At 39.3% G+C, this 12,698-nt stretch overlaps 1 protein-coding gene across 4 annotated transcripts in view; it reads right to left on the bottom strand.

Moving 5' to 3' along the window:
• Window positions 1-8,784: 8,784 nt before the first annotated feature.
• usp28 (ubiquitin specific peptidase 28) overlaps window positions 8,785-12,698 on the bottom strand; it is a 29,203-nt gene continuing 25,289 nt past the window's right edge. For all 4 annotated transcript variants that reach the window (XM_088618876.1, XM_088618878.1, XM_088618880.1 and 1 more), the window contains 5 exons: window positions 12,086-12,164; window positions 11,618-11,697; window positions 11,404-11,527; window positions 10,279-10,474; window positions 8,785-9,894 (listed from right to left, as the gene is read on the bottom strand). In XM_088618876.1, coding sequence (XP_088475002.1) covers window positions 9,719-9,894; window positions 10,279-10,474; window positions 11,404-11,527; window positions 11,618-11,697; window positions 12,086-12,164 — 655 coding nt within the window. In that variant the 3' untranslated portion in view covers window positions 8,785-9,718. The remainder of the gene's footprint in view (window positions 9,895-10,278; window positions 10,475-11,403; window positions 11,528-11,617; window positions 11,698-12,085; window positions 12,165-12,698) is intronic.

Raw genomic sequence — 12,698 nt, 5'->3', positions numbered from 1 at the left:
ATTTGCATATGTGTTTAATGTCTTCCTTTCTGTACTTTATACAGTGCCCTGATACTGCCCATGTCTTTTGTCTTGTGTGTATTGTCAGGAGGTCTGGATCTTGGTTCCTGGCTATAAAAAATGGGAGCTGAATGATCCCTGTATGACCAACAAAATATGAGAACTGAAAAACAGAAATGAGGAGGTTGAATGGAACAATTTGAAAGACCTTTCCAGACTTGTTCTGATGTAGCTTTCCCATTTCTCTGAGCTGCTGAGTGAGAGGAGGGTCACCCAGCTAAACATCTGGGCCACTTCTGAGATTGTGTTGCCAAGGCCTAAAGAAGTGCTTCACCAGGTAGCTTTTGAATTGTGCCACAAAGTATTTTGTGTAAGGCAATCTCAGGCCATCAGAAATACCTAAAGCAAAAAACTCCTAAAAGCTATTCTTTTTCACACCAAATACAGTAATTCTAAGATGTAGCAGTCCTAAGAAATGTATTTGGATGTATTCGTTTTGTGGTTTCCAGTTAGTCACTCAATAAACATATGCAAAACTAGAGCTTCATGAGGTAATGAAAGGATGGTGGAGAGAATTAGTTTAGACGGTCTTGCTTTAAAGTGACGCAGAATTACTGTAATAAGGAAAAAAAATGTGCTGCATAACAATTCTTCCAGCCATCTACCAGAGGAAAAAGGGCCATTTTATTTGGTAATTGACTGATTCATCATTTAACGGTACATATCACTTCATAAGTGTACAGTATCATTCTGATAATGACAATTTAAGCCTGCTCTTATTATTACTTTTATCACTATGATTTCACTGCTATTTTGACTTTTACATACATCATCTTTATTGTTGCTAGCATTGATGTCTTCAATTGTCATTATATGTTAGGTGGAATTTTAGATAAAAATGTTATTTTGCTAACCTTGTTCAGGTTATCACAGGTCCACAGTGCTTGCTGGCAGAGATGTGAGATTTTGACTAGAGTGATGAATATAAAATCAGGCCATTTCCTGAGTTCATCCATCCATTCATTTTTCTAACCACTTCATCCAATTCAGGGTCACAGGGGAGCCAGAGCCTATCCTGGCAAGCAAAGGGCACAAGGCAGGTTACACCCTGGATGGGATGCCAGACAAACACTCACAACGGGTCCATTGTTTCCAAAAGCCGATTAACCTACCAGTATGCGTTATTGTGGGACTGTGGAAGGAGACTGGAGCACCCAGAGAAAACTCGCATGAACTTGGGAAATACATTAAGACATCCCAATTAACTGCATTATGATTCCATACTGTGACACAATAACATATGAAAACGTCAAAGAGGAAGTGAATACTTCTCATAGCCAACGGTATACTGTCATATGTATTTTAGGAGATCCATTTTTTAAATTTCCTTGACTCCAAAATTAATTTTAACATCTAGGAGATGTTTGAGAAGAAATGTGTGTTTGAAAATGACATCTATCCTTCCATGATCAGAAAGCTGTTTATTATAGGTAGTGGAGACCTGGAGCCTGTCATAAGCATGAGGCACAAGGCATGTCTCTCCCTCAAAGCACACCTGTGGACAACGTTGAGATACCAGTTACTCTAGACCAGGCAGGAGGAGCACTGAGTGAAAACCACACAAACTTGGGGAGAAGGGACAGGTTCTGCACAGAAGGCACCCCAGTCGGGAATTGGGACTGGACACCAGTCCATCACAGGGCCACACAGACATAAACACACACACACTCACACTAAGGCCGGTTTTCCCAAAGGCCCATGAACCTACCAGAATGTGTTTTATTTTGGACTGTAGAAGGAAACTGGAGCACCCAGAGGAAACCCATGTGAACTTGGGGAGAACAGTGCTCTTATGCTCCTGCACCCGGACGGTTTTCTGTTTTTTATTGCTCTGAGGGCTCTTAAATACACAGTTGGAATCATAATTATTTCAAGAGGAGGAATACAGTCTATCTGCAGGTGGATGGTGGTCATTGAGAAAGTGTGGAAGGGACACTTTATTAAAATGTACAGGAAATGCATTCCTAGAACAATGCAAAATATGTTAAAATGAATATGTGGAGCTTGCTTTTGTGACCTTTATTACTTTATTTTGGAATCTTAAATTGAAAATTCCTGTGCAATATAATTAATTAAAGGTGTATTACTGCCAATTGGCACCCATGTAAGTTAGAAAGTAGGCTATATTCCCTATTTTACTGACAAAGTGGAAAAATTAGGATAGAGATCATTTCACTTTTCAACTTAAAGTAAAAAACTGCAATTAACGTGTGAGTAAAAAAGTTTTACTTTTTACTCAAAGGGAGAGTAGAATGATACTGCCTCACCTAGTTTACAGACAATTTGCTTTAAGGAAAGTACTTTTCCAGCTGTTTTTGTGAGTCTGAAGAGTGTCTAGGAGTGATAAAACTCAACCAACAACACTATTGTTTCTAAGAAGAAGGTAGTTTGAATTTTATAGAAAAAAATGGCAGTGCATTGCTATAAACTCTTAAGCTTTGCATAGGAGGATGCATTTTGCAAAGCTATTGAAAACCAGCCATGGGTATGAAAATGACTGGAACTACTTGTCAGAAGCAGTGTTTGTTGTTGATGTAACCTGCTTAGTTTTAATTTATGCAATGGTTCCACAGAGGCAGCTCTGAGTTGTGACATCATGGTGGTCATGCACTAATCATGAAATAAGCAGGAATGACAGGAAATCAAATGTTAATTTTTGGCACATTAAGGGATGTTCACCATGTTTAGAGCTACAGTATTGCCTTGTTCCATTGGAGCAGGTACAGTTTACATTTCCCTTACTTGTGGCCCTTTGGAAGCTTAAATACTTCTTATCAGAAAAATGGAGACTTCATGTAAAGAAAGAGGAACTTACTTTTTGAAGCCAGCTGACATAACAAATCACTGAGACCTGGTCTCAGGTTTTTGGGAAGAAAGTTATTTTCCAGTCCAGGTAGCAGAGTCCTGTATGAATATGACATAAACCTTTATTGACCTTCTGACCACAAATAACGTTTTCAAAAGAATGGAAATAAAGATTCTATATGAGATAAAGATTTGGAGTTCAAGATGAGCTATCTGCAGAGCAGCAAAAAGAATATGGAAAAGGAACAGAAATCAAAGGGTTATTGTGTTAATATTTACCTGTTTTCATTCAGGTAAGGGTCAACAATATACACAATACTGCTGACAGCAGGAAACTTCCTATTCTTACCCAGCAGCTTATTAAAAACACCAACCATGATGTGCAATCTGATTTTATACACAGAAGACTGACACAGCTTTGCGTCGTGAATCTATTTTTCTCGTGCATTTATTTCATGTGGCAATATGCACTGCGATAAGGGGATGCTGTTCAATAGCATTTAAACCACAGCACCCACAATGCTGCAAGTAAGTGTTTTACACACTAAGCAGGTCCTCTGACCTTTCCAAGCCTTGCTTTGGGTAGTGAAACCCATTTTTTTTTAATTTTAAATGATTTTTTCAATATGTCACCATTAAACATGCAATACACTGGAATAGGGGAGTCTTTTAATGACTCAATAGCTTTTTAAGAATATCACTCACAATGCTGCAACCAAGTGTGTTACACACCAGACAGCCCCCCTCACCTAATACAACCTTGCTTTGAGCTGTGACGCTTTTCTTTATTTTTTTTAATGATTTTTTAAGCTAACACTACAGGTAAATACACTGGAATAGAAGGGGTCTTTCTAATGACTCAATAGCTTTTTAAGCAAAACATTCACAATGCTGCAACCAAGTGTTTTACACACCAGACAGCCCCCCTCACCTAATATAACCTTGCTTTGAGTTGTGAAACTTTTCTTTATTTTATAATGATTTTTTTAAGATAACACTACAGGTAATACACTGGAATAAGGGGGTCTTTCTTGACTCAATAGCTTTTTAAGAATAACATTCACAATGCTGCAACCAAGTGTATTACATACCAGACAGCCCCTCTCACATAATACAACCTTGTTTTGGGCTGTGAAACTTTTCTTTTTTTTAAGATGAGTTTTTGAAGATAACACTACAGGTAATACACTGGAATAGAAGGGGCCATCTTAATGACTCAGTAGCTTTTTAAGAATAACATTCCCAATGCTGCAACATTCACCAGACAGCCCCTCTCACATAATACAACCTTGCTTTGGGTGGTGAAACTTTTCTTAATTGTTTTATGATTCTTTTCCTCATTCGAGTGGGCGTGGTTTTCCAACACGTGTGGGAGTAATCGAGCATGTTTTCAGAAGCCCCCATGAGTTACACCTTTCAAAATCCTTTTTAGTCCATGGCCATCAGGGTAATCAGTCAGTACATCTAATCCTTATTAGTATTTGAGGGGCGGAGGAATGCGAATGAAAGAATTCAGAAATATGTAAGCAAACTGTGGGGTCTTAGCAGGACACCTACTGTTGTATTACCCGATTTATCTTAACATTGCACCAAGAAGTCAAGATTTACTTTCCACTCAATTTACTAACAGTGTACTTTTTATTAGTCGTGCTGCTGATGTGTTCATTTAAGAAGTTACAAGAGCATGAGAAGCTGTAGCCCCCGGCTCGTGGAGTCTCGGGCCCGGAGTCTCCAATTCGCCTACTTCTCCATCCTCTCTTATCTGCTCCGAGACCATGCCTCGCGTTCCTCACATCGCCGAGACCTTCACTCGTGGTTTCCCGAGCTCGATGAGCTTTACCTCCAGCTCTCACCCTCTGGCTAGTCTCCTTCAGGGACTCATTCCATCCCTTTTGACCAGTGCAGCTCAAATGTCTTTTTTGCCTTATCAGCTGGCCGACACGGCAACAACCAACCCACTCCTCAAGGCCTTCCTTGCACCTTAATGACAATTTTTTAAATACAAAGGACTCTATTAGCAAAGCATGTTTCTATAGTGGGTCTGCAGCAGTGCCTTTCTCCTTTGCGAGACATCAACTGAGAACACCATTCTAATCATAGGAGGCATTGATCAGTGTTCTGATGTAGGAAGTCAATTATTAATCTTTATATGTATAAAGGAATAAATAAATCATAATCAAATCATTATCCCTTTCACCTAATCGATTTCTGAAATAGATTGAGGTATGCCGAAAGGTTTAGAAAGAACACCCTCCTAATAATGTTCAAGGAAAAGTTATGAAAGCAATGCTGTAGAATCCCTAGAAGGCTGTTATAGGAAACGTGCATTTTGGCTCAATTTTGGCTCATTTTGGCAGCTGAAGCTCTACAATGGCGAATGGGTCAATGTCCACACTGCATCTGTGACATGGAGCAAAACTAAGTGGTCTGTATAGTGATCGTCTGACCTTCTGTCATGTCCTTGACCCTGAACTTGTATACAGCCGTTACCTTTTATGAACTATCCTCTGTGGTACCATTGGATAATCTCAATGCTTTGACTGAAGGTCAGAGAGACTAGTAATTATATATTCAGGGCTAGTGTTTCTTAGTGAACAGTAAAACCTGCAGGAAAATGTGCTACAGTATATATTAACATGTATAGGTGGGGATGTACAGTATACTGCTTGTATCTATACAGATAATTCACACCTTGCACTAATCAAGGAGTTTCAGATGCAGTTGTCACACCTGCAGCGATGGGCGTAGATGGCTGTTGGGCGATTTTCCCATTTACCATTCCTTAGATTTTATATAATTACTTCATGTATTGTGGGGGGCTGGTATGTTACTTAATAGAATGCAAGGGATTTTACAAAGCTTGCCTTAGTGTCAAGGTTTTTTTCACTTTATACAGTATATATCATCCCTACAGCATACCAATTGAATTGTTACAATTCTGCATGAGAGTCAAAGCCTGCTTCAATTGTAGGCAATAGCTGACCATGTTTCTTTACTTTTTTCTTAAGAATGACAATACTTTATAGTAGATCATAACGTGTGAGTTACACATAGTTGCCATTACAATTCTCCTGCAATTCCTACACAGTTGAAATTATGTGCCATTTGTACACACTGGTGGCCACTCCTCTTGGTCACCTTTACACAAACCAACAAGTTTGCACTAAAACAATGTCCACAGCAGTCAGAATAACACCATACAAAACGTATACAGGAAACCTTTAAATTACACATAGGTGCCTATATCCACACTGTACAAAAACATGTTTGGACTTGTAGTAAGTTGAGCTGTTTTTAGTTTGACCATTAGAAGCTAAAGCCTAATGATGTCAGCTGATGGTTAAGGAACAGAAGGATGCAGAAGACTATTTTAAAGCAGATGGCTGTATGCGTTCCTCATTTGTTTGGTTTCCTAAGCTGTTTTAGTCTTTCTGTGTAGGACTTGGGCAGGACGGTACACATGGCCATGAACCACTAATAATCCAGTATGTTTAATTTCCTGTGATGAGATTCTAGCATACTAACACAATCCCAGAGAAGACACTCTGCTGGGTCTAATTAAACTCTTGGGTTATGTGTGTGCAGTAGGTTTTAATCTTTAATGCCATGGAGAATGAAGCCACTAATTCTTGGTGGATTCGAACAATTACTGATTTACACAGATACCGATAATTCTTTTATACTGACATAATTAAATAAACCAACAGGTCATTTAGATTCCTTTCTCGTATTTTTTTCTTTTGTTATGTAACTTTACCCTGCTGCTTAAGCCATTCAGCACTGGTCTGCCAATCACATTTAAGTGAAATCTAATTTACAGGCTGTTCTATGCATCATAATTTGCAAAACAAATGAGAATGGATGCTGTCCACTAGATATAATCAAATTCACTAATTGCTGGAGAAAATGACTTACGATCTTGTCAAGACCACATCTGATAACTGTTATTATGTGTCAGTCTTCAAGGTCAGTAATGGAGCACTATATTTTTAAATTCTGTTATAAAATACAATATACTATAGTCCAATAGTGGATACTTTCCACTTCCCAGTAATGAATAAGACCCACAATGTATATGTTAATCTCAATGTTGCATTTTCTATCTTTCTGTATTAGCAAAAACACACTGATCTAAATAAACAGCTATGTTTTGTCATCAAAAATTGAGATTCAACTTTTAATTTCAATTCTAGGCTTTCTACTTCTTTTGAATTACAATCTCACATCTCACTTTAGATACCAGAATGAAAGCCCACCAAAGGGACAATAGAAAGGAATAAATATGCCCTTTCTTCACAGGCAGTCCAACAACAAAAGCCAAAGTGAGAAACCTACCCCCCAAAAAGCTTCAGAAATGTGTTGAATGGCAGATGTTAAAGAATTTCAAAGAGATTAAGTCAGGGGAATCCAGAGTATTTTCAAGCAAAAAGGCTAAAAACAGAATGAAATTGGTACTGGAAAAAAAGAAGAGGATAGTGTTGCCTGTGGAGTTTGAAATTATTGGAAAACGTACCCTAAAAAGGGGGAAGAACCAGAGGTGAACTGTACCGCAAAATCACAAAAAGACTGAATAACATTCCACAGTGGGCAGTAAATGTCGCCACTGAGATTCAGTAGACTGGAAGCAAGCTTGATTTTTCTAGTAGCCAGAAATGCTCTCTCGTGGCTCCCAATCCCACTGAAACGGAGGTTAGAGATTAATCTTCTCCAGTCTTACCCAGCATTACATTACAATTGAGAACGTAATAAGGAAGGCAGGGTGATAGCAGGATGCTTGAGTAGATATCACACAAACACAAGCCCCTCTCAGAATTTAGACTCCCTCACTTACTTTGAGTGATACTAAGACTTAGAAGAACTTTATTTTGCCCCACAAGGAACTTCATTTGTGTTCGCTGCGTACAATTAAAAACAACATGAAAGCAAATCACTCTAACTGCAGTCCAGTCTGTTATATTTTCCTTCAGGTTACTAAATAATATAAAACAGACTAATTATAAGGACACTGGTGAAAAGGGGGAAGGAGGTAAGAAGATAAGTCCGTAGATCTAAGCATCTCCTCTTTTATGGTTGAGAATGGGATGCAGGGAAACCCTAAGAATTCAACAGCCTAATGAAAGCAGGCATAAATAGACTCACTTAGTCTTCATAGGCAGGGACCATACTGTATCTTGTAGTCAGTAAAAAGGATTACTGACTTCAGAGGGGGTGATGGCATCAAGGACAATGTCATTGCCCTTTTTATTTGTTCTTAAATAATGTCTTTAAGACTATACTGTCTAGTGCCCACTATTTTGCTACTGAGAGATACCACTCTCTCCAACCTATTTTGGTCGAGATAGTAAGAGACCCAAACCACAATGTGATGCAGAATGTCTTCTGGGTAGCTATTTTTGGAGAATGGCACATCTCTCAAGAAGTCAAATGTAGACTCACTCCCACTTGGAGTGTTACTCCTCAGGACGCCCAAGCACAGAGCTGATCGACTTGCTGTTTAAAAGGAATGAATGAGTTACAGAAACACATTTTCCTTGACAAAAACACCTCTCTAGAGCAATATGACTCATACTCAGTAAATACCCTTTCCTGATCTCCCGTCTTTTAGTACAGTAAAAAAAGTATTCAGCACTCCTGTGCTGAATATCAACTCTAAACAAAAAAAAAACACTAACCCAAAACCCACAGCTAGCAAATATTAAGTGTTATAAATGTGTTCGTGTTGTTAAGATCATTTTTCAAAATAAAGATAGAGACAATTATAAAAAAATATGTTTTTAATCTTATATATGAGCTTAATTCAGAAGACATATATTTGAGGTAGATATTTTTTGGTAACAGCAGTCACAGACAAATTAAGAAATGCTCCAAATGTCATCAAAAAGAGGACAGAAAGAATGAAAATCAAAGACAGGCTAGAGATCAAAGAAAAGTGTGACATTTTATTGAGGACGAAATTTAAGGTTAAAACAGTTGACATTTTCTTTGGTATAAAAGCACGGCATCACAACGCCGGATAAAGGATTCAGTGACAAAGGTTTAGAGAACAGTTCTTGCCAGATGTGTCATTAAAGAACAGAAACTGCCGAGTAGTGACTTTGTTTCTGAACCCGACTCTGGCTAATCAAACAAAATCAAAACAGAAAGAAGTGTGGATCTTTCAGTGGATGGTTAAAAGTAAGTAAGGGCAATGAAAAACCGTAGGTACTATGACAAGATTATTACAAATGGAAGGAGCTTGCTTTCTTTTCTGCTAAAAGGCAACACCAAATTGTCATCATATGAAACCCAGCAAAAGGAATAATCTTATCAGTGTAACACTTATGTCAGCCATTTAAAAGTAAGATTGGCCTAAAAAATACACAGCTGCTGTCCTAGTTTATCCCAACACAGGTTATGCATAGGTAAACAAGATAAATACGTGTACTGGAAATTAAAACTATAATGAAATCATGGTGAAACAAAAAAATGCATTTTTGTTAACTTGTGATTTTAGTGTTTCCTTTCATTATATAACCGAAGCGGACGGTTTTTGAGAACAGCAATGACATGTTTTTACACAGTTTGGGATTAAAATGGCGTTTAAAAAGGAAGTGAGCAACTTGGGAAATAAGAATCCTCCAATTTGCTAATTCAGCAATAAAAAAATCTCTGATGGTAAAATACTGAACAAGAGCATAAGGACTGAACAGCTGTGGTCATTAAGAGGTTTCAAGCTTAATGTTTCCAGTTCAGTGCAGTTTTCCCTGACTGTTTTAGATTCTTCAGGGTTTGCAGACCCAATGTACTGTTCAATTTTGGAGAAAAAAAAGTCCTAGAGAGTTCAAAGTCCGGGCTATACAATACATAAATAATCTTATTTGACTGTCACAATTGAGGTACCATGGATAGACTCCATTACAGCCGCAAACCTACTGCACAGATCATGTGGCGAGTTTGGCCGAATCTTTGGGGGTTCCTTAAGGACGATGATTTCTGCCGAGCAGTCGAGCATTCTGGGCAGGAACTCTCCGAGCTTTTCTTGCAGGGCATCTTTGACGTGAAAAAGAAAAGAGCAGAGCATGAACTGACTTAGACAGCTCAGTCAACATGCAAGGGCACAGTATGGCGAGGATTTGTTTTCAGCTTTCAGAGAGTAAAATGTGTAGAAACGCAACAGGAGCCAGAAACGCCCAGTGAAACTGTGCGGAACCCTGGACACCAGTTTGAGGCTGTTGTGGAAGCGGAAGGTAAAAACACAAGCACCTCGTGAGTGTCTACTTACTAAATCAACCACGTTCTACTGAAGGGTTTCATCAAAAAAACTTCAAGGTTGCAATGAGTATTTCACTAAGACAATAAAGAAGGAAGAAACCAGGTAACTTCAGTATGCTTTGCACAGATCAATCTCGGAAAAGAACATGGCGCCTGACTAACCATTCATATCCTGGCCCAGGTAAGAGCACCAGCGGTTCCTTATGGTCTCGATGGCGTCCAGGTCCTCCTGGTTGATGTCATTGCTGATCATCAGGTGCATGCAGGGAATGACCAAGTCATTCATTATGCTCACCCCCTCCGTGACATCACTCTCCTCTCCACTCCGGAAAAGCTTTGCAGCAGCCTCATTCAGCTCCTGAGCGCACAGAGAACACCAAAGGTGTCACCCACTGCGGGACGTCTTGACAGCTACTGATAAGAGTTTAACTTACATTTACTTATGTGAAAAACAACAAATCAGGCCCTGGAGTGGTACTGTTTGCCCTGTAAGTGCTTATAAGATGTTTCAGCTAGCTAATTTCAGTTCAGGAACAAGTAAAGGCTTATTCCATGCTGAAAAGAAAATAAAAATGACGCAATACTTTGGCTGTGGAACTCCTTTTCAGGTTCAGGACCTGGAATAAACCTTTCCTTATTCCTTTGCAGCTTTTGCATGCTGGCACAGCTACCTTCTCAAACTAATTTCAGGTCACTTGTGTACTATTATCATGTATCTTACTTTATGAACAAATGGCTCTTCAGTCTTCCAAAATAAGTCTCCCAAATTTACAGTATTTACCAGAAAAGTCTGGGTGTGGCAGAAAAGCTGTAGTGAGGGTGGTAGCTGCAACTGACCTAGAGCCACTAGAGACTGTTAAGGTCTTTATTGTCTGTACATGGGTTCGTATGAGGTGTATTGGTTAATTAGTTAATTGGTGAAGGGCAGAGAGCCCTATTCACCTGGGGTTTATCTCGACTAGTCTGGTATTTAAAGGGACTGACAGTGACAGCTGATGTTAGGATGCAGTAGAACAAGTCTTTGTTTAAGGTGAGCATCATACTTCTGCTGAATAAAATCTCCTGGCACAATACTGTTGCAGTCCATCATGGTCTAACAGACACCTGCTTAGAGGGAGGCCTGCCATACTGAGGTTATAACGTAGTTATACAATTTTGGAAGCATTCTGTGCCCACTTTATCACACCTTTCCATTTGTTTTGTCTAACTTGGTTTCCCACGGCTTCTTGTTAGATCAGTTTGGTGGAGGCACAATTAAAGTATAAAACAATGTCAAACGGCACTCACTGTTAAACATTTCCTCCTATAAAGTGCAATAAGTGACTCCTCCATGCCTCTGTTCTCCCCTTTCATCAGCAGGGCGGTGTTGTTCTGATAGGCATAGACCAGGTAGTTCAGAGCTTCCCGTAATCTGGAAAACAAAATCATCACAACACGCTGACTGACTGTCCAGTTGCACCACAGCACAAAAGTATAAGCCGAACACAGGCTATTAACATACTTTCCATTCTGGTATTGCTCTAGCCCCGTCAAAAGATACACAAACACCTTCCGAAAGACGCTGTAGTCTTCATGCCACTTCTGCAGAAATGAAAAACACACAGGGTAATATGAGTGGTAAGAGCCAAACAAGCAACACTGGTCATCACACACACAAATGTGACTGTATGAAACAAGTGTAGCCTACAGCAAAACTTTCAGTGATAGGCAAACAGATTCCAGACTCCTAAAGCAGACCATCACTGGGATACATTTTTTCATTACAAAAGGATTAAAGACTGAGTTTGTTGTGACCTACAGGACAATACCGACTTTATTTTCATGCAAGCCAAACTGGACTAAAATCTTCACTAAAAAGAATGATACTTTATCCAAAGGCAGCGCATGTACCACATTAACCCTGTTACACAGAATCAAAGGCAGAAGCATGCCAGTCTAAGTGGTCAGTGTAGCTTCAATCTGGTCTCACCATATACTCCTCCATATCCATATCTTCTGGACGTATCAGACGCAGCTTAGCTCGAGCCTCCTTCATTATACCGATTGATCTGAAAGACAAGGGGATGAACAGGAATATGGGCATGGCAGCCAGGAAGCATAACAGGAACTAGGACCCTCAATCACATGCACACATTCATGGACAGACAAACGCCTAGTTTCCTGCTGTTCACTAACAATTTCGTGGATGCTGCACACTGGTGGTGGTGGAGGGGAGACCCCATTACCTGTCAAGAGCTCTGAGTGGAGTGCCCAGAAAAGCGCTAAGCTGTAAGTTTAAGCAATTATAATAATAATAATAATAATAATTATTATTAATTATATTTTCCTCAACAGATGTAAGCGTAATTAAAAATGCATGTATTGTGAAAACCTGTCACATACAGGATACTACCTTCATGCCCACGTTAGACATCCCACTATGAATAAAAGCATGCATACACAGAAGCAGTCTGTGACTAGTATATTCACATCTTATTGAAAGTTCACTGAAGAATTCAGAAGTCACATACATTAACTGCAAACACAATTCAGGCATCCTGGCCAAATGTCCCATTGGCCTTGACCAATCATGGCCTCCTAAT

Source organism: Lepisosteus platostomus, chromosome 25 (assembly GCF_059453375.1).
Source record: "Lepisosteus platostomus isolate fLepPlt1 chromosome 25, fLepPlt1.hap1, whole genome shotgun sequence".
Classification (NCBI taxonomy): Eukaryota; Metazoa; Chordata; class Actinopteri; order Semionotiformes; family Lepisosteidae; genus Lepisosteus; species Lepisosteus platostomus.
The sequence above is the reverse complement of the archived record's forward strand: the minus strand, read 5'-3'. Positions and strand labels throughout refer to the sequence as shown.